At 56.0% G+C, this 25,083-nt stretch overlaps 3 protein-coding genes across 19 annotated transcripts; all 3 read left to right on the top strand.

The window, feature by feature from the left end:
* The first annotated feature begins 599 nt into the window (after nt 1-599).
* LOC135327798 (uncharacterized) lies at nt 600-6,763 on the top strand. 7 transcript variants are annotated; one of them, XM_064508424.1, is made up of 6 exons: nt 600-1,379; nt 1,764-1,832; nt 2,048-2,221; nt 2,872-3,308; nt 3,625-6,296; nt 6,650-6,763. In XM_064508424.1, exons 3-5 carry the CDS (start codon nt 2,114-2,116, stop codon nt 6,257-6,259), a joined length of 3,180 nt encoding a protein of 1,059 aa, XP_064364494.1. In that variant the 5' UTR covers nt 600-1,379; nt 1,764-1,832; nt 2,048-2,113; the 3' UTR covers nt 6,260-6,296; nt 6,650-6,763. The 7 variants fall into 7 exon arrangements, with proteins under 7 accessions (XP_064364494.1, XP_064364496.1, XP_064364495.1 ...); XM_064508426.1 differs by having other exon boundaries at nt 600-2,221; nt 2,872-2,923; nt 3,061-3,118; nt 3,213-3,308; XM_064508425.1 differs by lacking the exon at nt 1,764-1,832.
* A 2,956-nt stretch (nt 6,764-9,719) lies between these two features.
* On the top strand, nt 9,720-15,882 carry LOC135327796 (uncharacterized). 5 transcript variants are annotated; one of them, XM_064508410.1, is made up of 8 exons: nt 9,720-10,499; nt 10,884-10,952; nt 11,168-11,341; nt 11,992-12,043; nt 12,181-12,238; nt 12,333-12,428; nt 12,745-15,416; nt 15,770-15,882. In XM_064508410.1, the coding sequence occupies exons 3-7, from the start codon at nt 11,234-11,236 to the stop codon at nt 14,384-14,386; spliced, it is 1,956 nt and encodes a 651-aa protein (XP_064364480.1). In that variant the 5' UTR covers nt 9,720-10,499; nt 10,884-10,952; nt 11,168-11,233; the 3' UTR covers nt 14,387-15,416; nt 15,770-15,882. The 5 variants fall into 5 exon arrangements, with proteins under 5 accessions (XP_064364480.1, XP_064364481.1, XP_064364479.1 ...); XM_064508411.1 differs by lacking the exon at nt 10,884-10,952; XM_064508409.1 differs by having other exon boundaries at nt 10,884-11,341.
* A 2,981-nt stretch (nt 15,883-18,863) lies between these two features.
* On the top strand, nt 18,864-25,027 carry LOC135327792 (uncharacterized). Of its 7 annotated transcripts, none has more exons than XM_064508392.1 (6): nt 18,864-19,643; nt 20,028-20,096; nt 20,312-20,485; nt 21,136-21,572; nt 21,889-24,560; nt 24,914-25,027. In XM_064508392.1, the coding sequence occupies exons 3-5, from the start codon at nt 20,378-20,380 to the stop codon at nt 24,521-24,523; spliced, it is 3,180 nt and encodes a 1,059-aa protein (XP_064364462.1). In that variant the 5' UTR covers nt 18,864-19,643; nt 20,028-20,096; nt 20,312-20,377; the 3' UTR covers nt 24,524-24,560; nt 24,914-25,027. The 7 variants fall into 7 exon arrangements, with proteins under 7 accessions (XP_064364462.1, XP_064364464.1, XP_064364463.1 ...); XM_064508394.1 differs by having other exon boundaries at nt 18,864-20,485; nt 21,136-21,187; nt 21,325-21,382; nt 21,477-21,572; XM_064508393.1 differs by lacking the exon at nt 20,028-20,096.
* The last annotated feature ends 56 nt before the right edge of the window (nt 25,028-25,083 follow it).

Genomic DNA, 25,083 nt, shown 5'->3' with positions numbered 1-25,083 from the left:
AAACACTTCTCTACAGGAATTTCCTGGGCAGTTTTTAATAAAGGAGCACACACTTCATGCCTTGGAATACGGAACTAACAAACAATGAAGGGCTGAGCTAAGGGTATCTGCTTAGGCAAGAGTATCTGAAGGGGGGGAGCTGCAATTTTTTTTACCGAAGCACAGGCTGAAGTCAGACACAGCTCTGCAGCGCACCACAGCTTACGCTGAATAGACTGGCCTTCAGAGAGTACTGTGTACAATCATGTTATGCTCCGCAGAGTATCGTTTGCTCCATTCTTCATGGAGAGCTAAGGTGAGGAGGCCAAGCTTCAAAGATCAAGAGAAGTGAGCTGAGGAGAGGACTTTGCATCAGTGTAGTTTGTGATTGAAGCCTAGGAGAGAATACACTCCAGTAAGAAGTTACATGGAAGGAAAGCGGCTTGGGACACTTTGGAAGAACTGTTTAATGGGAAAGATGACTTAATAAGATTTCTGAGAGCTATGAAAGAGAGCAAACTGCATAGGCAGGATGCTGAACAAAACTGAACAGATCTTTGTGCTAAAGGGAGCGGTATGGGGCTAGCGGTACAAACATATACCTTCTTGGCGCTGCATCGGGCAGAATGGGATGATAGGCCATCATGAATGGCTCTACTGCTCACATCAGGATGAAGCTGTGGGACGGTGCCTGCATCAGGATCCCCAGCTCCACAAGGAGCCTTTGGCCTGGCCAGCCAAGCAGCCAGGGCTGTGTGTGCTTTCCCCAGCTCAATCCATTTTCCCTCTCTACTCCAGGCAACATCTCTCAGTAGCACTGCCTGGGCTGTAGCTCCCAGCTCCCAGCTCACGAGTTCCCTCTTTGGGGAGCAATTACATCACGGCCACTGCTCTGGCTTAGCTCTTGGAGCACCATCTCTGGTAAAGTAGTAGCAACCTCATGGTGTTACAGTATCACAGTAGCCTCCTTGCTGGACTCCAGCGCCAGGCCCCAGTTTGTACACACCCCCTCAGAAGGTGGCGGGTAGCCCAGGCATTGGGATTTTGCCCTTCCCTGTGAAAGGCCAGAGGTTTTACATAGCCCTGGACGGTGGTAGCCTTGGGCTGGCTGTAGTGCTTCCTCTAGCCATGCAGGCAGTTGCCTCGTGCTTGGATGACTGTTGACTGACTCCCTTGGTTAGGCTCAGCTCTGGGAGGGCCCCCTCTGGTACAAGGTGACAACCCCATGTCATCACTGCATCACAAATGTTGCCTTAGCTTAGCTGTGGCAGCATCATCGCTGCTGAAGAGAAGAAAACCCTGTGTCATCACCGCATCACAAACGTGAGCCAGCGTATATGTCGGGAGGATGGGTGTCACTTTGCCTCTGAGCTGACAGGTGAAGAGAGCTGAAAGAGCAGGTAAGCACACTGAGCTGAGTCCGGCAGCTCCTCACCAAGGTCTCTGTGGCAGGGTGGGCTCTCGCTGTGCTTGTGGGCAGGCCCAGAAACTCAGGGTCCAGCAACCCTTGCAAACTCATTTGTGTGGATGCGGCCTGGTGTCAATAGGATCAAAGAGAGTGATTTGAGCTTCCCCTCACTTTAGACATAAGGCTGAAATACAAAGGATTCTTGAAAGGGTATTGGAAACCCAGCAGTGTTTGGGGTAGATTTTGAGCCTGGCTTGCAGATAAGAGAGCATCCCAGTGCAGTGCCCAAAGCCCAGTGGGGAATAAAAAGGGTCTTTGGCTTGGGAAGCAACAAAGACAGAGAGCCTGGGAGCAGACGCTGAAATTGTTCTTTTAGGATTGTTCTTCTCGGCGTGTTTTCAGAAGATTGTTGCTGTCGATCCTAGACCCAGGGACCACAGGAAGGGTGAGCACTGCCCCTGAACAAAGGGGTAGATCCTTGGATGTTTGTAAAGAGTAATTGTCCTGTTCATGAAGATTTCTTCTCCTGACCAGAGAATCTGGACTTGGGCTGTTGGTCTCCTTGTAACTAATGGGAATAATAATCCCAGGTGTTTGCTGAGGATCTGAGGAGGCTGTGAATGCAGTAACGGAACTGACAATATCTCCTTGGCTCCGCAGAGAAGGAGGTTGCCCTTTGCCTGTGTGCAGACCTGGCGCGTGAGAGGGAGGTCTGATCCCTGAGAAATGAACTTTTCCCCCATCGCCATGGACGGTGTCATCTCTCCAGCTTTCCTGTGGTTCCTGATGCTGGTGCTCACCTTCTACCTCCTGCTGACCTTCAACAAGCACAAGGTAGGAGTCAGTCTTGCTGCCTGGGCAGAGTGAAGGGGAGGCAGTTGCCCAGCCCAGCCCTGGCCAGCCTGGGCCAGGAGGGTCAGGGCAGAGACGGGCCTGGCCTTGGTGGGGCCCTGGTTTAGCTGGTGCCTGCGTGGCTGGTGGCGACGAGCAGGCAGAGCCCGTGTGTGCAGCTGGTCCCAGCTGTGCCAGCTCCAGCCCCGACTGTCCTGTGCTGCTACTGCAGCAGCTCTTGTACAGGTGCATTTTGAAGAGGGGATTTAAAAATCATGTCCAAACTGTCACGGTTCTTCCACAAGAGAAAATCCTGCTGGGAAGGTGGGACCTGGTCCTGGGCACCGCTGGGCTGCACACACAACGCAGCCTCCCTTTGGCACCAGCCTGGGCTGGGGAAATGCCTGCCTGCCCTGGTGAGAAAGAGCAATGGGAGCATCACCATCACCTGCAGGGCAGGAAACTCTCCTGGCCCCCCTGCATCTGCCCTCGGTCTGCCCCTGTAGCCACGGGCCATGGCCAGACTGCCCAGTGCAAAGTTCCCCACGGGTCCCTGACCTGCCCCTTGCCAGTGCAGTGGTTGCCAGGAGCCAGGGCACCCTTGCGGAGGAGAGACGCTGCTCTCTCACCGGCTGCTTTCTCTGCCTGTGTAGGAAGGCAGCTGCAAGAAGAGAAGGTGGAGGGGCAGCGATGAGGAGCCCAGAGGTGAGCGGCTCCTGGGCAAGGGCAGGTGCCCTGCAAAGGAAACCCTGAGACCCCACACATCCACCGCCCCGCTCTGCCTCTGCCGGGGCTCCTGTGAGGGACTGCCCCATCCGCTCACTTGCCATCTCCCCTTCCAGCAGCCTTTTCCCTCTGGGAGGAAGATCCAGAGGAGTCTTCAGGGTCCTCTGGGTCCCAGTAAGTGGAGCCCTTCCCTCTGTAGTGCAGCAGCCCCCTCTGGGAGCCGCCAGCAAGAGAGAGCCCATTCATACTGCCCTCTGCCCACATGCAGATACACTGGAGTCCTGGAGATGCTCATCACGGATCGCTGGGAGATGGACCTGAACTTTGATAACATAATCAGATCTGTGAAGGAGGCCTCAAAGAGGTGAGGCAGCTGAGGAGGGGACAGGGTGGGGGGCATGGGCTGAGGGGGAATGGCTTGGGGAGAGCAAGGAGAAATCCAAGGGCCTCAGATCTCAGGGAGGAGGCCTTTGGGGAGGGATTTTCTTCTCTGGAGCAGAGCTGACAGTGTCCTCCCCTTTTCTGGGGGAGAGGGACCTGCTGGGTTCTGGCAGGCAGGCAGGGGACTTTGGGCACACACTCGGACCCCATGGCAGTAACACAGCCTGCCATCTCCTTAGGGGGCATAGGGAGAGCTTGTGGCTGCTGGGCTCAAGCTTCACCTCCTCCCTCTCGCACAGGCTCACCTGGGAGGCCATCAACAGCAGCTCCATCACTTGTGACTCAGCAAGTGAAGCCAGCTTCTCTTCAGGGACGTCTTTCTCCCCTGCTAGCGATTATTCCCTCACTTCAACTTTGGGGAGCCAAGCCAGCTCTTTTTCAGGGGAGTCTTTCTCCTCTTTCACTGATGGAGAAGGTCTGGCTCAAGGCTCTAGCGTGCAGCCTGTCCTCGCGGATCCCCGGCCTAGCCAGGAGAAGCAGCAGGACCTGGCGACTCGCCCACCTGGCAGGGAAGTGGGGGCCAGCTGCCACATGGCTGGCAGTGGCCTGCAGCAGCAGCACCTTGAGGTCCACCTGGATGTGCCCCCCCAATGCCCAGGAGTGTTGGGCTTCCACGTCGGGGAAACGGAGACAACTTTCTTGTACCCTGATGCCCAAGAAGACTTGGAGGAGCGTGTCCAGAAGAAGAAACTTGAGATGCAACTGGGGCTGCCGGCTGCTGTCTGCAAATCCCTGCACGCCGACCTGTCCTGGCCTCCTAGCCCACCACCACTGCCTGCAAAGCCAGACACGGAGCAGGTTTCCAGCATGCAGAGGCAAACCTTCCCAGGCAAAGCCGAGTTCAGTGCTGTGGAGTTGGATTTCAGCTGGAATGGCAAGGAGAGCTTGGAGTGTCTCATCCAGGAAAATGAATGGCAGCAGGAAGCAGGCCTGTCAGCCAGTCTGGGTGAACCTCAGCAGGAGTTGCCAAGCTCAGCTCCTCGAACACCTCAGTGGCATGCTGAGCCTGATGAGGTGGTGGTTCCCAGCGTGCAGGAGCTGCCCTTCCTCGACAACACTGTCAAAAAGCAGCTAGAGCTGCACATCATAAAAATGCAGATGAAACAGCGCTTTGGGCCACCAGCAAGGATCCCGGCCTGCAAGAAGGTTGCGGCCCCTGTCGCAGGGCAAAAAGCCTCCCAGCCTCCCCCTCCACACAGAGGTGCTGGGCTGCCATATCGCTCCCCCTTGCAGCACTGGACCAGGCATGCTCAGACCAGGTGCTCTGCAGAAGAGCCCCCAGGCCCCAAGCAGGAGAAGAGCAGGTGTCCCACATCTCCCATGAGCAGAGAGCAGAGACTCAGCTCTCAGAGCAGGAGGCAGCCAGAGGAAGAGAGCCCTGAAGAAGAAGAGGCTACAGACCTTGTCATGGCATGCCCGGGACAGCAGCAGGGTCAAGCCTGCTCTGCTCCAAGTGCTTTCCTGAGAGCAGCACAGGAGATGTCTTGGAAGGACAAGGAGGTATCAGCCTGCAAAAGAGAGCGTGGGGGAACAGCCAGCAGCAGCAAGGACACTGAGGAGTCCCTGCTGGCCACCAGCAGGAAGGATCAGGGTCCTGGGACACAAGGGGATGTGCGCAGCCCTTGCCCTCCCAGCCAGGCAGAGCAGGCGTTGCTGCAGAGCGAGGAAGCTCACCAGGGGCAACTGTGGCAGTCCCATGAGAGCTGGAGCAGCTCCAGTGAGGACATGAGGACACCAGAGCTGCCATCAAAGAAGAGTGTCCCCCAGGAAAAACACAGCCAGTCCTGCGAGAGCTGGAGCATCTCCAGGGAGGACAAGGAGACACCAGAGCTGCCAGCAGCCAGGAGAGCTCCTCCAAGAAAACGTTCCCAGAAGAGACAACACAGTGAGGAGGGCCCCTCAGCTCTGCCACCGGCTCCAGCCCCTGCAGGGACCAGTGTTCCAGTCTCCCAGCTGGAAGGGCTCCTCACAGCCCTCATCGATTCCCACAAGGCCAGCCAAGCTGCTCACAAAGCGCAGAACCAGCTGCTGGAGGAAATGTTGGTGTGGCTCCCAGACAAGGCTGGGGCCCCAAGGAAGGACACGACAGGAGGGCACCCCGTTGGCTCACAGCGCTGCAGACATGTGGCTGAAAGCTGCCCTCACTGCAGGGGACGGAGAGCAGTGCAGGATGCGCCCGTGCCGGCTGCCTTGCCCACCAATATCACCACAAATATGAGCAAGGACAGAAATCGCCAAAGGAGTCCTGTCTTTAAGCTGAGAATGAGTCTGGAGCAAGTCTGCCAACGGGTATTAACAGAGGAGCCAGAGCAGGGGAAGGGCAAGGGAAACCCCAAGGACAGAGCCAGCTCCAGGAGACTCTGCCCCAAATGCGGTAAAGCTCGGCGCCAGAGACTCTCCGGCAAGGAAGGCTTGCAGACCTCACCTCCATCTGATGCTGCAGCCCTGGGCGCAGGAAGAGCAGGACACAGGCACCCACCCCAGGGCAGGGGCAAGAGGCAGCAGGGGCAGGAGGAAAGGGCTGCCGCCACCCAGCAGGCAAAGGGGCTCCATCTTTCCACAGCTTCATTCTTGCGAGCTGGGCAGGCGGGGTCTCAGCCACACCAGGCCCTCACCAGGCCTCTGCCCTCACATGTGGCGCCTGGGCACAGGACACTGGAGAGGGAGACACCACCTCTGCCGGGCAGCATCTGCTGTGGGCTCATCCTCATCCTGCCGTGCCTCGAGAGAGTCTGTGCCAAGCTCCAAGAAAAATCAAGGCCTAATTTGGCAAGAACAAGGAGAGGGGAGGAGCTGCAAGGGCAAAGGCACAGGCTTTTGGAAGCAGAGCGCCAGCTCCCGCAGGGATCTCCAGAGGAGAGCAACAGCATGTGACAGTGACACGCCAGGCTGCAGATGCTGCGCTCCTGGAGTGAGTGGGGCTGGGTGCAGTAGTCTGTGGGGCTGGGGTATCGCCAGGGCTGCTGGGGGGAAGGGGCTGCCTGGGACTGTCTGCGAGAGGTGATGGGGAAGGACTCGGTGGGCTCTCCGCTGAGACTTTCCTGATGGGAGTGATGGATGCTATGGGGACACAGTGCCAGCGAGGCCGGGGCATAGCAAGGGGCAGAGCCAGGGTGGGAGCAGCCCCCCTGGGGACACAGCAAGGCTGGCTCCTGTTGCCTGTGGGGAGCGACCCCCCGTGCTGCTGGTTAGGAGCACAGAGAGCAGCCCCATTCCTGGCACCCCAACCCCCAGCCCTGGCTGACTGTGCTCTTCCCCTTGCAGCTGTGCAGGTGGAGCAGGGCCCAACGGGGCATGGACCCAGTGAGCAGCAGCTCCCGGCCGGGCCCTCCCAGGGAGCAGGAGCTCTCCTAATAAAGTCACGTCCATTGAAATAAGCGCGCAGTGGTCTCTTCTTCCTTGGGGAGTAGTGGCGCCGTCCCTGCCCACTTCTCGACCCTCATTTCACGGGCAAGTCAGGCATGTGTGTTGGCAGTTTCAGATGAGAGGACAGGGATGTCCCTCCACGTCTCTGAGGGCAGGAGGCTGGGGCTGGCTGCCTGCTAGAGATTTTCGTAGGGTTTTCTCATGGGCTTCCCGGCTGCCTGGAGATCTGCTGCAGTCTTCCCTCTTTGCTTTCTTGTGGGCAGAGCAGATGCTGAGGGGAGTAAAATGCTGAGGAGGAGGAGGAGGAGGAGGAGGAGGAGAGCTTGATCCACACGCAGAGGGAAGGGAGCAGTGAGGGCTGGAGGAGGGAGGAGGGCGGCAGAGCAGCTGCTGGGTTAAGCAGCGGGGCACAGCCCGTTCTGTAATGGCTGTGGGTGACCCACAGAGCTGTCTCTGGAGCCACGTGCCCAGGCTGGCCAGCCCCAGGCAGGGCCACAGCACCCTCTGCATGAGCTGAGGCTGGGCCGATGGCCCCATCTCTGCCCGCACGGGGCAGAGCGCAGGGCCTGTGCCCTCTTTAGCTTCTATCAGCAGCAGCCGTAGTTTCTCCACGGCAAGCAAGGCCTGGCTCTTGCGAGATACATCTAAATTAACGTGCGCACAATCTAAGGAGATCTATAGTGCAAGGGCTTGTGAAAATGTATGCTTGTTTTCTGGTACAAGCAAGGGAATTTTTGGTTCCAAGAGTGTCGTCGTTAATGTTAATGGTGGTAAGGGCTTCACGACATTCGTGAAGCTCCAGTGTACTTTCCGGTTCCCGGAGGGGAGGAAGCGACGGCGGCTTGATATTGCCCTGAGCACACAAGGGCTGTGCAATGGGCTTTGGGAAGGGTAGAGGAGAGAGAGCAGCGCCTTACGCAGACTGTATCTTGTTATCTCTTAGTGCGTCATGTGAAACGAAGTAAGACCAATGGAAAAAATGCTGGAGGACTGATGGGAACCCAAGCAGAGTTCTCACAGGCAGCTGTAAAATGACCTGCAAAGTGTCCCGTATGGCCAGAAGAATTGCGCTGTGCAAGCTTTGTTTTCCCATTTATGAAACCAGCGATCATTGTAGGAACCCACGGCACCAGATAGTTGCAACTCCTCTGCTTCTCTAGGTTGTTGTCTAGATAAATAATAATGGCTCCTTGCTCAGGGCAAACTTGGGGTTTAGGCTGCCATACCCTGAGTAAAAGGTGAGGAGCTTGAGGCAGCCTTCCATTGCTTGCTCACTCCCTCCCTCCAGGTGGGGGAACGGCAAGGATGGTCTGAAACACATGTCACTTGGGATAACAGGAAAGCAAACTGCAGAAGTCTTTAGAGGCTGTGGTGCTTGATAAGAAGGGAAATGAGCTAAAAACCACAGTCCCTGCTCAGTGCATATAAAGCATACACTTTTCACAGCAATCCAGCCTTTCATATTAGAGTTACACACAGGCTGTTATCCTTCCACACCAAGAACCATGAGCAGCAATCTGGCCTGTCTAATTGGGATTTGAGCTTTCTTAGCAATATTAGAAAAGCAGAGCCTTTTGTACCTTTGGCCTCCAATACCCAACTATTGTACTGATACTTTTTATTGAGCCCATATCCTCGTACGTATTTAGATATCTGCCTCCATTGAGAGTTTTCTGTCTTTTAAGAAAGAACTCACCCATTCATGTGAACGTACCTACTTTTAATCTAGTTTTAATCAGTCTATAACTTTTAGACTTTTGTAAATTCTGCTAGCAGAATTCCACATTCCAAAGACTCTTTCCTTCAGATATCCAATATGCGTCAGACCTGCAGGCTACCTGACCAGCTGTAAACACCATTTACAAATATTTGTGATGCTCAGGAAGATTTCTAGATGTCATTGGCCAGAGATCTAAGTAGAAGACAATAATCTCTGTGTCGGACTGTCTAACTGCATGCACAGGTTGATCATGTATGGACTGGTATGACCATGTATTAGCTACTGCTAGTGGAGACTTTTTAACTCTTTTATCTTTGTTCAATCACAGTTCATCTGAGAGGCTTTAAAATGTGATTTAGGATCATGCAGGACTTGGCTGTAAATAATAAGGTTTGGACCAAGTCAGAGTTAACTGGATGGTTAGTCTGCCTCTGCAGTGTTGTGCTCTCTGACCACCACTGCTGCTCTCGTCAAGCAACTGAGGCACTTCACCAATGGCATTGCAGAAAGCTGGTCTACAGTACTCAAGGCAAGAAGATAAGTAAAGACTATGGAGCTGTAGCTTTTCTCCCAGGTGCCCTCTTTCACCAGATTGATGTTAGGCTGACCTTAGTGCTAGGTGAATGCACTCCTGTTCAATACAAAAGGAAAACACTTCTCTACAGGAATTTCCTGGGCAGTTTTTAATAAAGGAGCACACACTTCATGCCTTGGAATACGGAACTAACAAACAATGAAGGGCTGAGCTAAGGGTATCTGCTTAGGCAAGAGTATCTGAAGGGGGGGAGCTGCAATTTTTTTTACCGAAGCACAGGCTGAAGTCAGACACAGCTCTGCAGCGCACCACAGCTTACGCTGAATAGACTGGCCTTCAGAGAGTACTGTGTACAATCATGTTATGCTCCGCAGAGTATCGTTTGCTCCATTCTTCATGGAGAGCTAAGGTGAGGAGGCCAAGCTTCAAAGATCAAGAGAAGTGAGCTGAGGAGAGGACTTTGCATCAGTGTAGTTTGTGATTGAAGCCTAGGAGAGAATACACTCCAGTAAGAAGTTACATGGAAGGAAAGCGGCTTGGGACACTTTGGAAGAACTGTTTAATGGGAAAGATGACTTAATAAGATTTCTGAGAGCTATGAAAGAGAGCAAACTGCATAGGCAGGATGCTGAACAAAACTGAACAGATCTTTGTGCTAAAGGGAGCGGTATGGGGCTAGCGGTACAAACATATACCTTCTTGGCGCTGCATCGGGCAGAATGGGATGATAGGCCATCATGAATGGCTCTACTGCTCACATCAGGATGAAGCTGTGGGACGGTGCCTGCATCAGGATCCCCAGCTCCACAAGGAGCCTTTGGCCTGGCCAGCCAAGCAGCCAGGGCTGTGTGTGCTTTCCCCAGCTCAATCCATTTTCCCTCTCTACTCCAGGCAACATCTCTCAGTAGCACTGCCTGGGCTGTAGCTCCCAGCTCCCAGCTCACGAGTTCCCTCTTTGGGGAGCAATTACATCACGGCCACTGCTCTGGCTTAGCTCTTGGAGCACCATCTCTGGTAAAGTAGTAGCAACCTCATGGTGTTACAGTATCACAGTAGCCTCCTTGCTGGACTCCAGCGCCAGGCCCCAGTTTGTACACACCCCCTCAGAAGGTGGCGGGTAGCCCAGGCATTGGGATTTTGCCCTTCCCTGTGAAAGGCCAGAGGTTTTACATAGCCCTGGACGGTGGTAGCCTTGGGCTGGCTGTAGTGCTTCCTCTAGCCATGCAGGCAGTTGCCTCGTGCTTGGATGACTGTTGACTGACTCCCTTGGTTAGGCTCAGCTCTGGGAGGGCCCCCTCTGGTACAAGGTGACAACCCCATGTCATCACTGCATCACAAATGTTGCCTTAGCTTAGCTGTGGCAGCATCATCGCTGCTGAAGAGAAGAAAACCCTGTGTCATCACCGCATCACAAACGTGAGCCAGCGTATATGTCGGGAGGATGGGTGTCACTTTGCCTCTGAGCTGACAGGTGAAGAGAGCTGAAAGAGCAGGTAAGCACACTGAGCTGAGTCCGGCAGCTCCTCACCAAGGTCTCTGTGGCAGGGTGGGCTCTCGCTGTGCTTGTGGGCAGGCCCAGAAACTCAGGGTCCAGCAACCCTTGCAAACTCATTTGTGTGGATGCGGCCTGGTGTCAATAGGATCAAAGAGAGTGATTTGAGCTTCCCCTCACTTTAGACATAAGGCTGAAATACAAAGGATTCTTGAAAGGGTATTGGAAACCCAGCAGTGTTTGGGGTAGATTTTGAGCCTGGCTTGCAGATAAGAGAGCATCCCAGTGCAGTGCCCAAAGCCCAGTGGGGAATAAAAAGGGTCTTTGGCTTGGGAAGCAACAAAGACAGAGAGCCTGGGAGCAGACGCTGAAATTGTTCTTTTAGGATTGTTCTTCTCGGCGTGTTTTCAGAAGATTGTTGCTGTCGATCCTAGACCCAGGGACCACAGGAAGGGTGAGCACTGCCCCTGAACAAAGGGGTAGATCCTTGGATGTTTGTAAAGAGTAATTGTCCTGTTCATGAAGATTTCTTCTCCTGACCAGAGAATCTGGACTTGGGCTGTTGGTCTCCTTGTAACTAATGGGAATAATAATCCCAGGTGTTTGCTGAGGATCTGAGGAGGCTGTGAATGCAGTAACGGAACTGACAATATCTCCTTGGCTCCGCAGAGAAGGAGGTTGCCCTTTGCCTGTGTGCAGACCTGGCGCGTGAGAGGGAGGTCTGATCCCTGAGAAATGAACTTTTCCCCCATCGCCATGGACGGTGTCATCTCTCCAGCTTTCCTGTGGTTCCTGATGCTGGTGCTCACCTTCTACCTCCTGCTGACCTTCAACAAGCACAAGGTAGGAGTCAGTCTTGCTGCCTGGGCAGAGTGAAGGGGAGGCAGTTGCCCAGCCCAGCCCTGGCCAGCCTGGGCCAGGAGGGTCAGGGCAGAGACGGGCCTGGCCTTGGTGGGGCCCTGGTTTAGCTGGTGCCTGCGTGGCTGGTGGCGACGAGCAGGCAGAGCCCGTGTGTGCAGCTGGTCCCAGCTGTGCCAGCTCCAGCCCCGACTGTCCTGTGCTGCTACTGCAGCAGCTCTTGTACAGGTGCATTTTGAAGAGGGGATTTAAAAATCATGTCCAAACTGTCACGGTTCTTCCACAAGAGAAAATCCTGCTGGGAAGGTGGGACCTGGTCCTGGGCACCGCTGGGCTGCACACACAACGCAGCCTCCCTTTGGCACCAGCCTGGGCTGGGGAAATGCCTGCCTGCCCTGGTGAGAAAGAGCAATGGGAGCATCACCATCACCTGCAGGGCAGGAAACTCTCCTGGCCCCCCTGCATCTGCCCTCGGTCTGCCCCTGTAGCCACGGGCCATGGCCAGACTGCCCAGTGCAAAGTTCCCCACGGGTCCCTGACCTGCCCCTTGCCAGTGCAGTGGTTCCCAGGAGCCAGGGCACCCTTGCGGAGGAGAGACACTGCTCTCTCACCGGCTGCTTTCTCTGCTTGTGTAGGAAGGCAGCTGCAAGAAGAGAAGGTGGAGGGGCAGCGATGAGGAGCCCAGAGGTGAGCGGCTCCTGGGCAAGGGCAGGTGCCCTGCAAAGGAAACCCTGAGACCCCACACATCCACCGCCCCGCTCTGCCTCTGCCGGGGCTCCTGTGAGGGACTGCCCCATCCGCTCACTTGCCATCTCCCCTTCCAGCAGCCTTTTCCCTCTGGGAGGAAGATCCAGAGGAGTCTTCAGGGTCCTCTGGGTCCCAGTAAGTGGAGCCCTTCCCTCTGTAGTGCAGCAGCCCCCTCTGGGAGCCGCCAGCAAGAGAGAGCCCATTCATACTGCCCTCTGCCCACATGCAGATACACTGGAGTCCTGGAGATGCTCATCACGGATTGCTGGGAGATGGACCTGAACTTTGATAACATAATCAGATCTGTGAAGGAGGCCTCAAAGAGGTGAGGCAGCTGAGGAGGGGACAGGGTGGGGGGCATGGGCTGAGGGGGAATGGCTTGGGGAGAGCAAGGAGAAATCCAAGGGCCTCAGATCTCAGGGAGGAGGCCTTTGGGGAGGGATTTTCTTCTCTGGAGCAGAGCTGACAGTGTCCTCCCCTTTTCTGGGGGAGAGGGACCTGCTGGGTTCTGGCAGGCAGGCAGGGGACTTTGGGCACACACTCGGACCCCATGGCAGTAACACAGCCTGCCATCTCCTTAGGGGGCATAGGGAGAGCTTGTGGCTGCTGGGCTCAAGCTTCACCTCCCCCCTCTCGCACAGGCTCACCTGGGAGGCCATCAACAGCAGCTCCATCACTTGTGACTCAGCAAGTGAAGCCAGCTTCTCTTCAGGGACGTCTTTCTCCCCTGCTAGCGATTATTCCCTCACTTCAACTTTGGGGAGCCAAGCCAGCTCTTTTTCAGGGGAGTCTTTCTCCTCTTTCACTGATGGAGAAGGTCTGGCTCAAGGCTCTAGCGTGCAGCCTGTCCTCGCGGATCCCCGGCCTAGCCAGGAGAAGCAGCAGGACCTGGCGACTCGCCCACCTGGCAGGGAAGTGGGGGCCAGCTGCCACATGGCTGGCAGTGGCCTGCAGCAGCAGCACCTTGAGGTCCACCTGGATGTGCCCCCCCAATGCCCAGGAGTGTTGGGCTTCCACGTCGGGGAAACGGAGACAACTTTCTTGTACCCTGATGCCCAAGAAGACTTGGAGGAGCGTGTCCAGAAGAAGAAACTTGAGATGCAACTGGGGCTGCCGGCTGCTGTCTGCAAATCCCTGCACGCCGACCTGTCCTGGCCTCCTAGCCCACCACCACTGCCTGCAAAGCCAGACACGGAGCAGGTTTCCAGCATGCAGAGGCAAACCTTCCCAGGCAAAGCCGAGTTCAGTGCTGTGGAGTTGGATTTCAGCTGGAATGGCAAGGAGAGCTTGGAGTGTCTCATCCAGGAAAATGAATGGCAGCAGGAAGCAGGCCTGTCAGCCAGTCTGGGTGAACCTCAGCAGGAGTTGCCAAGCTCAGCTCCTCGAACACCTCAGTGGCATGCTGAGCCTGATGAGGTGGTGGTTCCCAGCGTGCAGGAGCTGCCCTTCCTCGACAACACTGTCAAAAAGCAGCTAGAGCTGCACATCATAAAAATGCAGATGAAACAGCGCTTTGGGCCACCAGCAAGGATCCCGGCCTGCAAGAAGGTTGCGGCCCCTGTCGCAGGGCAAAAAGCCTCCCAGCCTCCCCCTCCACACAGAGGTGCTGGGCTGCCATATCGCTCCCCCTTGCAGCACTGGACCAGGCATGCTCAGACCAGGTGCTCTGCAGAAGAGCCCCCAGGCCCCAAGCAGGAGAAGAGCAGGTGTCCCACATCTCCCATGAGCAGAGAGCAGAGACTCAGCTCTCAGAGCAGGAGGCAGCCAGAGGAAGAGAGCCCTGAAGAAGAAGAGGCTACAGACCTTGTCATGGCATGCCCGGGACAGCAGCAGGGTCAAGCCTGCTCTGCTCCAAGTGCTTTCCTGAGAGCAGCACAGGAGATGTCTTGGAAGGACAAGGAGGTATCAGCCTGCAAAAGAGAGCGTGGGGGAACAGCCAGCAGCAGCAAGGACACTGAGGAGTCCCTGCTGGCCACCAGCAGGAAGGATCAGGGTCCTGGGACACAAGGGGATGTGCGCAGCCCTTGCCCTCCCAGCCAGGCAGAGCAGGCATTGCTGCAGAGCGAGGAAGCTCACCAGGGGCAACTGTGGCAGTCCCATGAGAGCTGGAGCAGCTCCAGTGAGGACATGAGGACACCAGAGCTGCCATCAAAGAAGAGTGTCCCCCAGGAAAAACACAGCCAGTCCTGCGAGAGCTGGAGCATCTCCAGGGAGGACAAGGAGACACCAGAGCTGCCAGCAGCCAGGAGAGCTCCTCCAAGAAAACGTTCCCAGAAGAGATAACACAGTGAGGAGGGCCCCTCAGCTCTGCCACCGGCTCCAGCCCCTGCAGGGACCAGTGTTCCAGTCTCCCAGCTGGAAGGGCTCCTCACAGCCCTCATCGATTCCCACAAGGCCAGCCAAGCTGCTCACAAAGCGCAGAACCAGCTGCTGGAGGAAATGTTGGTGTGGCTCCCAGACAAGGCTGGGGCCCCAAGGAAGGACACGACAGGAGGGCACCCCGTTGGCTCACAGCGCTGCAGACATGTGGCTGAAAGCTGCCCTCACTGCAGGGGACGGAGAGCAGTGCAGGATGCGCCCGTGCCGGCTGCCTTGCCCACCAATATCACCATAAATATGAGCAAGGACAGAAATCGCCAAAGGAGTCCTGTCTTTAAGCTGAAAATGAGTCTGGAGCAAGTCTGCCAACGGGTATTAACAGAGGAGCCAGAGCAGGGGAAGGGCAGGGGAAACCCCAAGGACAGAGCCAGCTCCAGGAGACTCTGCCCCAAATGCGGTAAAGCTCGGCGCCAGAGACTCTCCGGCAAGGAAGGCTTGCAGACCTCACCTCCATCTGATGCTGCAGCCCTGGGCGCAGGAAGAGCAGGACACAGGCACCCACCCCAGGGCAGGGGCAAGAGGCAGCAGGGGCAGGAGGAAAGGGCTGCCGCCACCCAGCAGGCAAAGGGGCTCCATCTTTCCACAACTTCATTCTTGCGAGCTGGGCAGGCGGGGTCTCAGCCACACCAGGCCCTCACCAGGCCTCTGCCCTCACATGTGGCGCCTGGGCACAGGACACTGGAGAGGGAGACACCACCTCTGCTGGGCAGCATCTGCTGTGGGCTCATCCTCATCCTGCCGTGCCTCGAGAGAGTCTGTGCCAAGCTCCAAGAAAAATCAAGGCCTAATTTGGCAAGAACAAGGAGAGGGGAGGAGCTGCAAGGGCAAAGGCACAGGCTTTTGGAAGCAGAGCGCCAGCTCCCGCAGGGATCTCCAGAGGAGAGCAACAGCATGTGACAGTGACACGCCAGGCTGCAGATGCTGCGCTCTTGGAGTGAGTGGGGCTGGGTGCAGTAGTCTGTGGGGCTGGGGTATCGCCAGGGCTGCTGGGGGGAAGGGGCTGCCTGGGACTGTCTGCGAGAGGTGATGGGGAAGGACTCGGTGGGCTCTCCGCTGAGACTTTCCTGATGGGAGTGATGGATGCTATGGGGACACAGTGCCAGCGAGGCCGGGGCATAGCAAGGGGCAGAGCCAGGGTGGGAGCAGCCCCCCTGGGGACACAGCAAGGCTGGCTCCTGTTGCCTGTGGGGAGCGACCCCCCGTGCTGCTGGTTAGGAGCACAGAGAGCAGCCCCATTCCTGGCACCCCAACCCCCAGCCCTGGCTGACTGTGCTCTTCCCCTTGCAGCTGTGCAGGTGGAGCAGGGCCCAACGGGGCATGGACCCAGTGAGCAGCAGCTCCCGGCCGGGCCCTCCCAGGGAGCAGGAGCTCTCCTAATAAAGTCACGTCCATTGAAATAAGCGTGCAGTGGTCTCTTCTTCCTTGGGGAGTAGTGGCGCCGTCCCTGCCCACTTCTTGACCCTCATTTCACGGGCAAGTCAGGCATGTGTGTTGGCAGTTTCAGATGAGAGGACAGGGATGTCCCTCCACGTCTCTGAGGGCAGGAGGCTGGGGCTGGCTGCCTGCTAGAGATTTTCGTAGGGTTTTCTCATGGGCTTCCCGGCTGCCTGGAGATCTGCTGCAGTCTTCCCTCTTTGCTTTCTTGTGGGCAGAGCAGATGCTGAGGGGAGTAAAATGCTGAGGAGGAGGAGGAGGAGGAGGAGTAAAATGCTGAGGAGGAGGAGGAGGAGGAGAGCTTGATCCACACGCAGAGGGAAGGGAGCAGTGAGGGCTGGAGGAGGGAGGAGGGCGGCAGAGCAGCTGCTGGGTTAAGCAGCGGGGCACAGCCCGCTCTGTAATGGCTGTGGGTGACCCACAGAGCTGTCTCTGGAGCCACGTGCCCAGGCTGGCCAGCCCCAGGCAGGGCCACAGCACCCTCTGCATGAGCTGAGGCTGGGCCGATGGCCCCATCTCTGCCCGCACGGGGCAGAGCGCAGGGCCTGTGCTCTCTTTAGCTTCTATCAGCAGCAGCCGTAGTTTCTCCACGGCAAGCAAGGCCTGGCTCTTGCGAGATACATCTAAATTAACGTGCGCACAATCTAAGGAGATCTATAGTGCAAGGGCTTGTGAAAATGTATGCTTGTTTTCTGGTACAAGCAAGGGAATTTTTGGTTCCAAGAGTGTCGTCGTTAATGTTAATGGTGGTAAGGGCTTCACGACATTCGTGAAGCTCCAGTGTACTTTCCGGTTCCCGGAGGGGAGGAAGCGACGGCGGCTTGATATTGCCCTGAGCACACAAGGGCTGTGCAATGGGCTTTGGGAAGGGTAGAGGAGAGAGAGCAGCGCCTTACGCAGACTGTATCTTGTTATCTCTTAGTGCGTCATGTGAAACAAAGTAAGACCAATGGAAAAAATGCTGGAGGACTGATGGGAACCCAAGCAGAGTTCTCACAGGCAGCTGTAAAATGACCTGCAAAGTGTCCCGTATGGCCAGAAGAATTGCGCTGTGCAAGCTTTGTTTTCCCATTTATGAAACCAGCGATCATTGTAGGAACCCACGGCACCAGATAGTTGCAACTCCTCTGCTTCTCTAGGTTGTTGTCTAGATAAATAATAATGGCTCCTTGCTCAGGGCAAACTTGGGGTTTAGGCTGCCATACCCTGAGTAAAAGGTGAGGAGCTTGAGGCAGCCTTCCATTGCTTGCTCACTCCCTCCCTCCAGGTGGGGGAACGGCAAGGATGGTCTGAAACACATGTCACTTGGGATAACAGGAAAGCAAACTGCAGAAGTCTTTAGAGGCTGTGGTGCTTGATAAGAAGGGAAATGAGCTAAAAACCACAGTCCCTGCTCAGTGCATATAAAGCATACACTTTTCACAGCAATCCAGCCTTTCATATTAGAGTTACACACAGGCTGTTATCCTTCCACACCAAGAACCATGAGCAGCAATCTGGCCTGTCTAATTGGGATTTGAGCTTTCTTAGCAATATTAGAAAAGCAGAGCCTTTTGTACCTTTGGCCTCCAATACCCAACTATTGTACTGATACTTTTTATTGAGCCCATATCCTCGTACGTATTTAGATATCTGCCTCCATTGAGAGTTTTCTGTCTTTTAAGAAAGAACTCACCCATTCATGTGAACGTACCTACTTTTAATCTAGTTTTAATCAGTCTATAACTTTTAGACTTTTGTAAATTCTGCTAGCAGAATTCCACATTCCAAAGACTCTTTCCTTCAGATATCCAATATGCGTCAGACCTGCAGGCTACCTGACCAGCTGTAAACACCATTTACAAATATTTGTGATGCTCAGGAAGATTTCTAGATGTCATTGGCCAGAGATCTAAGTAGAAGACAATAATCTCTGTGTCGGACTGTCTAACTGCATGCACAGGTTGATCATGTATGGACTGGTATGACCATGTATTAGCTACTGCTAGTGGAGACTTTTTAACTCTTTTATCTTTGTTCAATCACAGTTCATCTGAGAGGCTTTAAAATGTGATTTAGGATCATGCAGGACTTGGCTGTAAATAATAAGGTTTGGACCAAGTCAGAGTTAACTGGATGGTTAGTCTGCCTCTGCAGTGTTGTGCTCTCTGACCACCACTGCTGCTCTCGTCAAGCAACTGAGGCACTTCACCAATGGCATTGCAGAAAGCTGGTCTACAGTACTCAAGGCAAGAAGATAAGTAAAGACTATGGAGCTGTAGCTTTTCTCCCAGGTGCCCTCTTTCACCAGACTGATGTTAGGCTGACCTTAGTGCTAGGTGAATGCACTCCTGTTCAATACAGAAGGAAAACACTTCTCTACAGGAATTTCCTGGGCAGTTTTTAATAAAGGAGCACACACTTCATGCCTTGGAATACGGAACTAACAAACAATGAAGGGCTGAGCTAAGGGTATCTGCTTAGGCAAGAGTATCTGAAGGGGGGGAGCTGCAATTTTTTTTACCGAAGCACAGGCTGAAGTCAGACACAGCTCTGCAGCGCACCACAGCTTACGCTGAATAGACTGGCCTTCAGAGAGTACTGTGTACAATCATGTTATGCTCCGCAGAGTATCGTTTGCTCCATTCTTCATGGAGAGCTAAGGTGAGGAGGCCAAGCTTCAAAGATCAAGAGAAGTGAGCTGAGGAGAGGACTTTGCATCAGTGTAGTTTGTGATTGAAGCCTAGGAGAGAATACACTCCAGTAAGAAGTTACATGGAAGGAAAGCGGCTTGGGACACTTTGGAAGAACTGTTTAATGGGAAAGATGACTTAATAAGATTTCTGAGAGCTATGAAAGAGAGCAAACTGCATAGGCAGGATGCTGAACAAAACTGAACAGATCTTTGTGCTAAAGGGAGCGGTATGGGGCTAGCGGTACAAACATATACCTTCTTGGCGCTGCATCGGGCAGAATGGGATGATAGGCCATCATGAATGGCTCTACTGCTCACATCAGGATGAAGCTGTGGGACGGTGCCTGCATCAGGATCCCCAGCTCCACAAGGAGCCTTTGGCCTGGCCAGCCAAGCAGCCAGGGCTGTGTGTGCTTTCCCCAGCTCAATCCATTTTCCCTCTCTACTCCAGGCAACATCTCTCAGTAGCACTGCCTGGGCTGTAGCTCCCAGCTCCCAGCTCACGAGTTCCCTCTTTGGGGAGCAATTACATCACGGCCACTGCTCTGGCTTAGCTCTTGGAGCACCATCTCTGGTAAAGTAGTAGCAACCTCATGGTGTTACAGTATCACAGTAGCCTCCTTGCTGGACTCCAGCGCCAGGCCCCAGTTTGTACACACCCCCTCAGAAGGTGGCGGGTAGCCCAGGCATTGGGATTTTGCCCTTCCCTGTGAAAGGCCAGAGGTTTTACATAGCCCTGGACGGTGGTAGCCTTGGGCTGGCTGTAGTGCTTCCTCTAGCCATGCAGGCAGTTGCCTCGTGCTTGGATGACTGTTGACTGACTCCCTTGGTTAGGCTCAGCTCTGGGAGGGCCCCCTCTGGTACAAGGTGACAACCCCATGTCATCACTGCATCACAAATGTTGCCTTAGCTTAGCTGTGGCAGCATCATCGCTGCTGAAGAGAAGAAAACCCTGTGTCATCACCGCATCACAAACGTGAGCCAGCGTATATGTCGGGAGGATGGGTGTCACTTTGCCTCTGAGCTGACAGGTGAAGAGAGCTGAAAGAGCAGGTAAGCACACTGAGCTGAGTCCGGCAGCTCCTCACCAAGGTCTCTGTGGCAGGGTGGGCTCTCGCTGTGCTTGTGGGCAGGCCCAGAAACTCAGGGTCCAGCAACCCTTGCAAACTCATTTGTGTGGATGCGGCCTGGTGTCAATAGGATCAAAGAGAGTGATTTGAGCTTCCCCTCACTTTAGACATAAGGCTGAAATACAAAGGATTCTTGAAAGGGTATTGGAAACCCAGCAGTGTTTGGGGTAGATTTTGAGCCTGGCTTGCAGATAAGAGAGCATCCCAGTGCAGTGCCCAAAGCCCAGTGGGGAATAAAAAGGGTCTTTGGCTTGGGAAGCAACAAAGACAGAGAGCCTGGGAGCAGACGCTGAAATTGTTCTTTTAGGATTGTTCTTCTCGGCGTGTTTTCAGAAGATTGTTGCTGTCGATCCTAGACCCAGGGACCACAGGAAGGGTGAGCACTGCCCCTGAACAAAGGGGTAGATCCTTGGATGTTTGTAAAGAGTAATTGTCCTGTTCATGAAGATTTCTTCTCCTGACCAGAGAATCTGGACTTGGGCTGTTGGTCTCCTTGTAACTAATGGGAATAATAATCCCAGGTGTTTGCTGAGGATCTGAGGAGGCTGTGAATGCAGTAACGGAACTGACAATATCTCCTTGGCTCCGCAGAGAAGGAGGTTGCCCTTTGCCTGTGTGCAGACCTGGCGCGTGAGAGGGAGGTCTGATCCCTGAGAAATGAACTTTTCCCCCATCGCCATGGACGGTGTCATCTCTCCAGCTTTCCTGTGGTTCCTGATGCTGGTGCTCACCTTCTACCTCCTGCTGACCTTCAACAAGCACAAGGTAGGAGTCAGTCTTGCTGCCTGGGCAGAGTGAAGGGGAGGCAGTTGCCCAGCCCAGCCCTGGCCAGCCTGGGCCAGGAGGGTCAGGGCAGAGACGGGCCTGGCCTTGGTGGGGCCCTGGTTTAGCTGGTGCCTGCGTGGCTGGTGGCGACGAGCAGGCAGAGCCCGTGTGTGCAGCTGGTCCCAGCTGTGCCAGCTCCAGCCCCGACTGTCCTGTGCTGCTACTGCAGCAGCTCTTGTACAGGTGCATTTTGAAGAGGGGATTTAAAAATCATGTCCAAACTGTCACGGTTCTTCCACAAGAGAAAATCCTGCTGGGAAGGTGGGACCTGGTCCTGGGCACCGCTGGGCTGCACACACAACGCAGCCTCCCTTTGGCACCAGCCTGGGCTGGGGAAATGCCTGCCTGCCCTGGTGAGAAAGAGCAATGGGAGCATCACCATCACCTGCAGGGCAGGAAACTCTCCTGGCCCCCCTGCATCTGCCCTCGGTCTGCCCCTGTAGCCACGGGCCATGGCCAGACTGCCCAGTGCAAAGTTCCCCACGGGTCCCTGACCTGCCCCTTGCCAGTGCAGTGGTTGCCAGGAGCCAGGGCACCCTTGCGGAGGAGAGACGCTGCTCTCTCACCGGCTGCTTTCTCTGCCTGTGTAGGAAGGCAGCTGCAAGAAGAGAAGGTGGAGGGGCAGCGATGAGGAGCCCAGAGGTGAGCGGCTCCTGGGCAAGGGCAGGTGCCCTGCAAAGGAAACCCTGAGACCCCACACATCCACCGCCCCGCTCTGCCTCTGCCGGGGCTCCTGTGAGGGACTGCCCCATCCGCTCACTTGCCATCTCCCCTTCCAGCAGCCTTTTCCCTCTGGGAGGAAGATCCAGAGGAGTCTTCAGGGTCCTCTGGGTCCCAGTAAGTGGAGCCCTTCCCTCTGTAGTGCAGCAGCCCCCTCTGGGAGCCGCCAGCAAGAGAGAGCCCATTCATACTGCCCTCTGCCCACATGCAGATACACTGGAGTCCTGGAGATGCTCATCACGGATCGCTGGGAGATGGACCTGAACTTTGATAACATAATCAGATCTGTGAAGGAGGCCTCAAAGAGGTGAGGCAGCTGAGGAGGGGACAGGGTGGGGGGCATGGGCTGAGGGGGAATGGCTTGGGGAGAGCAAGGAGAAATCCAAGGGCCTCAGATCTCAGGGAGGAGGCCTTTGGGGAGGGATTTTCTTCTCTGGAGCAGAGCTGACAGTGTCCTCCCCTTTTCTGGGGGAGAGGGACCTGCTGGGTTCTGGCAGGCAGGCAGGGGACTTTGGGCACACACTCGGACCCCATGGCAGTAACACAGCCTGCCATCTCCTTAGGGGGCATAGGGAGAGCTTGTGGCTGCTGGGCTCAAGCTTCACCTCCTCCCTCTCGCACAGGCTCACCTGGGAGGCCATCAACAGCAGCTCCATCACTTGTGACTCAGCAAGTGAAGCCAGCTTCTCTTCAGGGACGTCTTTCTCCCCTGCTAGCGATTATTCCCTCACTTCAACTTTGGGGAGCCAAGCCAGCTCTTTTTCAGGGGAGTCTTTCTCCTCTTTCACTGATGGAGAAGGTCTGGCTCAAGGCTCTAGCGTGCAGCCTGTCCTCGCGGATCCCCGGCCTAGCCAGGAGAAGCAGCAGGACCTGGCGACTCGCCCACCTGGCAGGGAAGTGGGGGCCAGCTGCCACATGGCTGGCAGTGGCCTGCAGCAGCAGCACCTTGAGGTCCACCTGGATGTGCCCCCCCAATGCCCAGGAGTGTTGGGCTTCCACGTCGGGGAAACGGAGACAACTTTCTTGTACCCTGATGCCCAAGAAGACTTGGAGGAGCGTGTCCAGAAGAAGAAACTTGAGATGCAACTGGGGCTGCCGGCTGCTGTCTGCAAATCCCTGCACGCCGACCTGTCCTGGCCTCCTAGCCCACCACCACTGCCTGCAAAGCCAGACACGGAGCAGGTTTCCAGCATGCAGAGGCAAACCTTCCCAGGCAAAGCCGAGTTCAGTGCTGTGGAGTTGGATTTCAGCTGGAATGGCAAGGAGAGCTTGGAGTGTCTCATCCAGGAAAATGAATGGCAGCAGGAAGCAGGCCTGTCAGCCAGTCTGGGTGAACCTCAGCAGGAGTTGCCAAGCTCAGCTCCTCGAACACCTCAGTGGCATGCTGAGCCTGATGAGGTGGTGGTTCCCAGCGTGCAGGAGCTGCCCTTCCTCGACAACACTGTCAAAAAGCAGCTAGAGCTGCACATCATAAAAATGCAGATGAAACAGCGCTTTGGGCCACCAGCAAGGATCCCGGCCTGCAAGAAGGTTGCGGCCCCTGTCGCAGGGCAAAAAGCCTCCCAGCCTCCCCCTCCACACAGAGGTGCTGGGCTGCCATATCGCTCCCCCTTGCAGCACTGGACCAGGCATGCTCAGACCAGGTGCTCTGCAGAAGAGCCCCCAGGCCCCAAGCAGGAGAAGAGCAGGTGTCCCACATCTCCCATGAGCAGAGAGCAGAGACTCAGCTCTCAGAGCAGGAGGCAGCCAGAGGAAGAGAGCCCTGAAAAGGAAGAGGCTACAGACCTTGCCATGGCATGCCCGGGACAGCAGCAGGGTCAAGCCTGCTCTGCTCCAAGTGCTTTCCTGAGAGCAGCACAGGAGATGTCTTGGAAGGACAAGGAGGTATCAGCCTGCAAAAGAGAGCGTGGGGGAACAGCCAGCAGCAGCAAGGACACTGAGGAGTCCCTGCTGGCCACCAGCAGGAAGGATCAGGGTCCTGGGACACAAGGGGATGTGCGCAGCCCTTGCCCTCCCAGCCAGGCAGAGCAGGCGTTGCTGCAGAGCGAGGAAGCTCACCAGGGGCAACTGTGGCAGTCCCATGAGAGCTGGAGCAGCTCCAGTGAGGACATGAGGACACCAGAGCTGCCATCAAAGAAGAGTGTCCCCCAGGAAAAACACAGCCAGTCCTGCGAGAGCTGGAGCATCTCCAGGGAGGACAAGGAGACACCAGAGCTGCCAGCAGCCAGGAGAGCTCCTCCAAGAAAACGTTCCCAGAAGAGACAACACAGTGAGGAGGGCCCCTCAGCTCTGCCACCGGCTCCAGCCCCTGCAGGGACCAGTGTTCCAGTCTCCCAGCTGGAAGGGCTCCTCACAGCCCTCATCGATTCCCACAAGGCCAGCCAAGCTGCTCACAAAGCGCAGAACCAGCTGCTGGAGGAAATGTTGGTGTGGCTCCCAGACAAGGCTGGGGCCCCAAGGAAGGACACGACAGGAGGGCACCCCGTTGGCTCACAGCGCTGCAGACATGTGGCTGAAAGCTGCCCTCACTGCAGGGGACGGAGAGCAGTGCAGGATGCGCCCGTGCCGGCTGCCTTGCCCACCAATATCACCACAAATATGAGCAAGGACAGAAATCGCCAAAGGAGTCCTGTCTTTAAGCTGAAAATGAGTCTGGAGCAAGTCTGCCAACGGGTATTAACAGAGGAGCCAGAGCAGGGGAAGGGCAGGGGAAACCCCAAGGACAGAGCCAGCTCCAGGAGACTCTGCCCCAAATGCGGTAAAGCTCGGCGCCAGAGACTCTCCGGCAAGGAAGGCTTGCAGACCTCACCTCCATCTGATGCTGCAGCCCTGGGCGCAGGAAGAGCAGGACACAGGCACCCACCCCAGGGCAGGGGCAAGAGGCAGCAGGGGCAGGAGGAAAGGGCTGCCGCCACCCAGCAGGCAAAGGGGCTCCATCTTTCCACAACTTCATTCTTGCGAGCTGGGCAGGCGGGGTCTCAGCCACACCAGGCCCTCACCAGGCCTCTGCCCTCACATGTGGCGCCTGGGCACAGGACACTGGAGAGGGAGACACCACCTCTGCTGGGCAGCATCTGCTGTGGGCTCATCCTCATCCTGCCGTGCCTCGAGAGAGTCTGTGCCAAGCTCCAAGAAAAATCAAGGCCTAATTTGGCAAGAACAAGGAGAGGGGAGGAGCTGCAAGGGCAAAGGCACAGGCTTTTGGAAGCAGAGCGCCAGCTCCCGCAGGGATCTCCAGAGGAGAGCAACAGCATGTGACAGTGACACGCCAGGCTGCAGATGCTGCGCTCCTGGAGTGAGTGGGGCTGGGTGCAGTAGTCTGTGGGGCTGGGGTATCGCCAGGGCTGCTGGGGGGAAGGGGCTGCCTGGGACTGTCTGCGAGAGGTGATGGGGAAGGACTCGGTGGGCTCTCCGCTGAGACTTTCCTGATGGGAGTGATGGATGCTATGGGGACACAGTGCCAGCGAGGCCGGGGCATAGCAAGGGGCAGAGCCAGGGTGGGAGCAGCCCCCCTGGGGACACAGCAAGGCTGGCTCCTGTTGCCTGTGGGGAGCGACCCCCCGTGCTGCTGGTTAGGAGCACAGAGAGCAGCCCCATTCCTGGCACCCCAACCCCCAGCCCTGGCTGACTGTGCTCTTCCCCTTGCAGCTGTGCAGGTGGAGCAGGGCCCAACGGGGCATGGACCCAGTGAGCAGCAGCTCCCGGCCGGGCCCTCCCAGGGAGCAGGAGCTCTCCTAATAAAGTCACGTCCATTGAAATAAGCGCGCAGTGGTCTCTTCTTCCTTGGGGAGTAGTGGCGCCGTCCCTGCCCACTTCTT

This window comes from Dromaius novaehollandiae, chromosome 3 (assembly GCF_036370855.1).
Source record: "Dromaius novaehollandiae isolate bDroNov1 chromosome 3, bDroNov1.hap1, whole genome shotgun sequence".
Classification (NCBI taxonomy): Eukaryota; Metazoa; Chordata; class Aves; order Casuariiformes; family Dromaiidae; genus Dromaius; species Dromaius novaehollandiae.
Note: the sequence above shows the minus strand (reverse complement) of the source record. Positions and strands in the feature narration are given on the sequence as shown.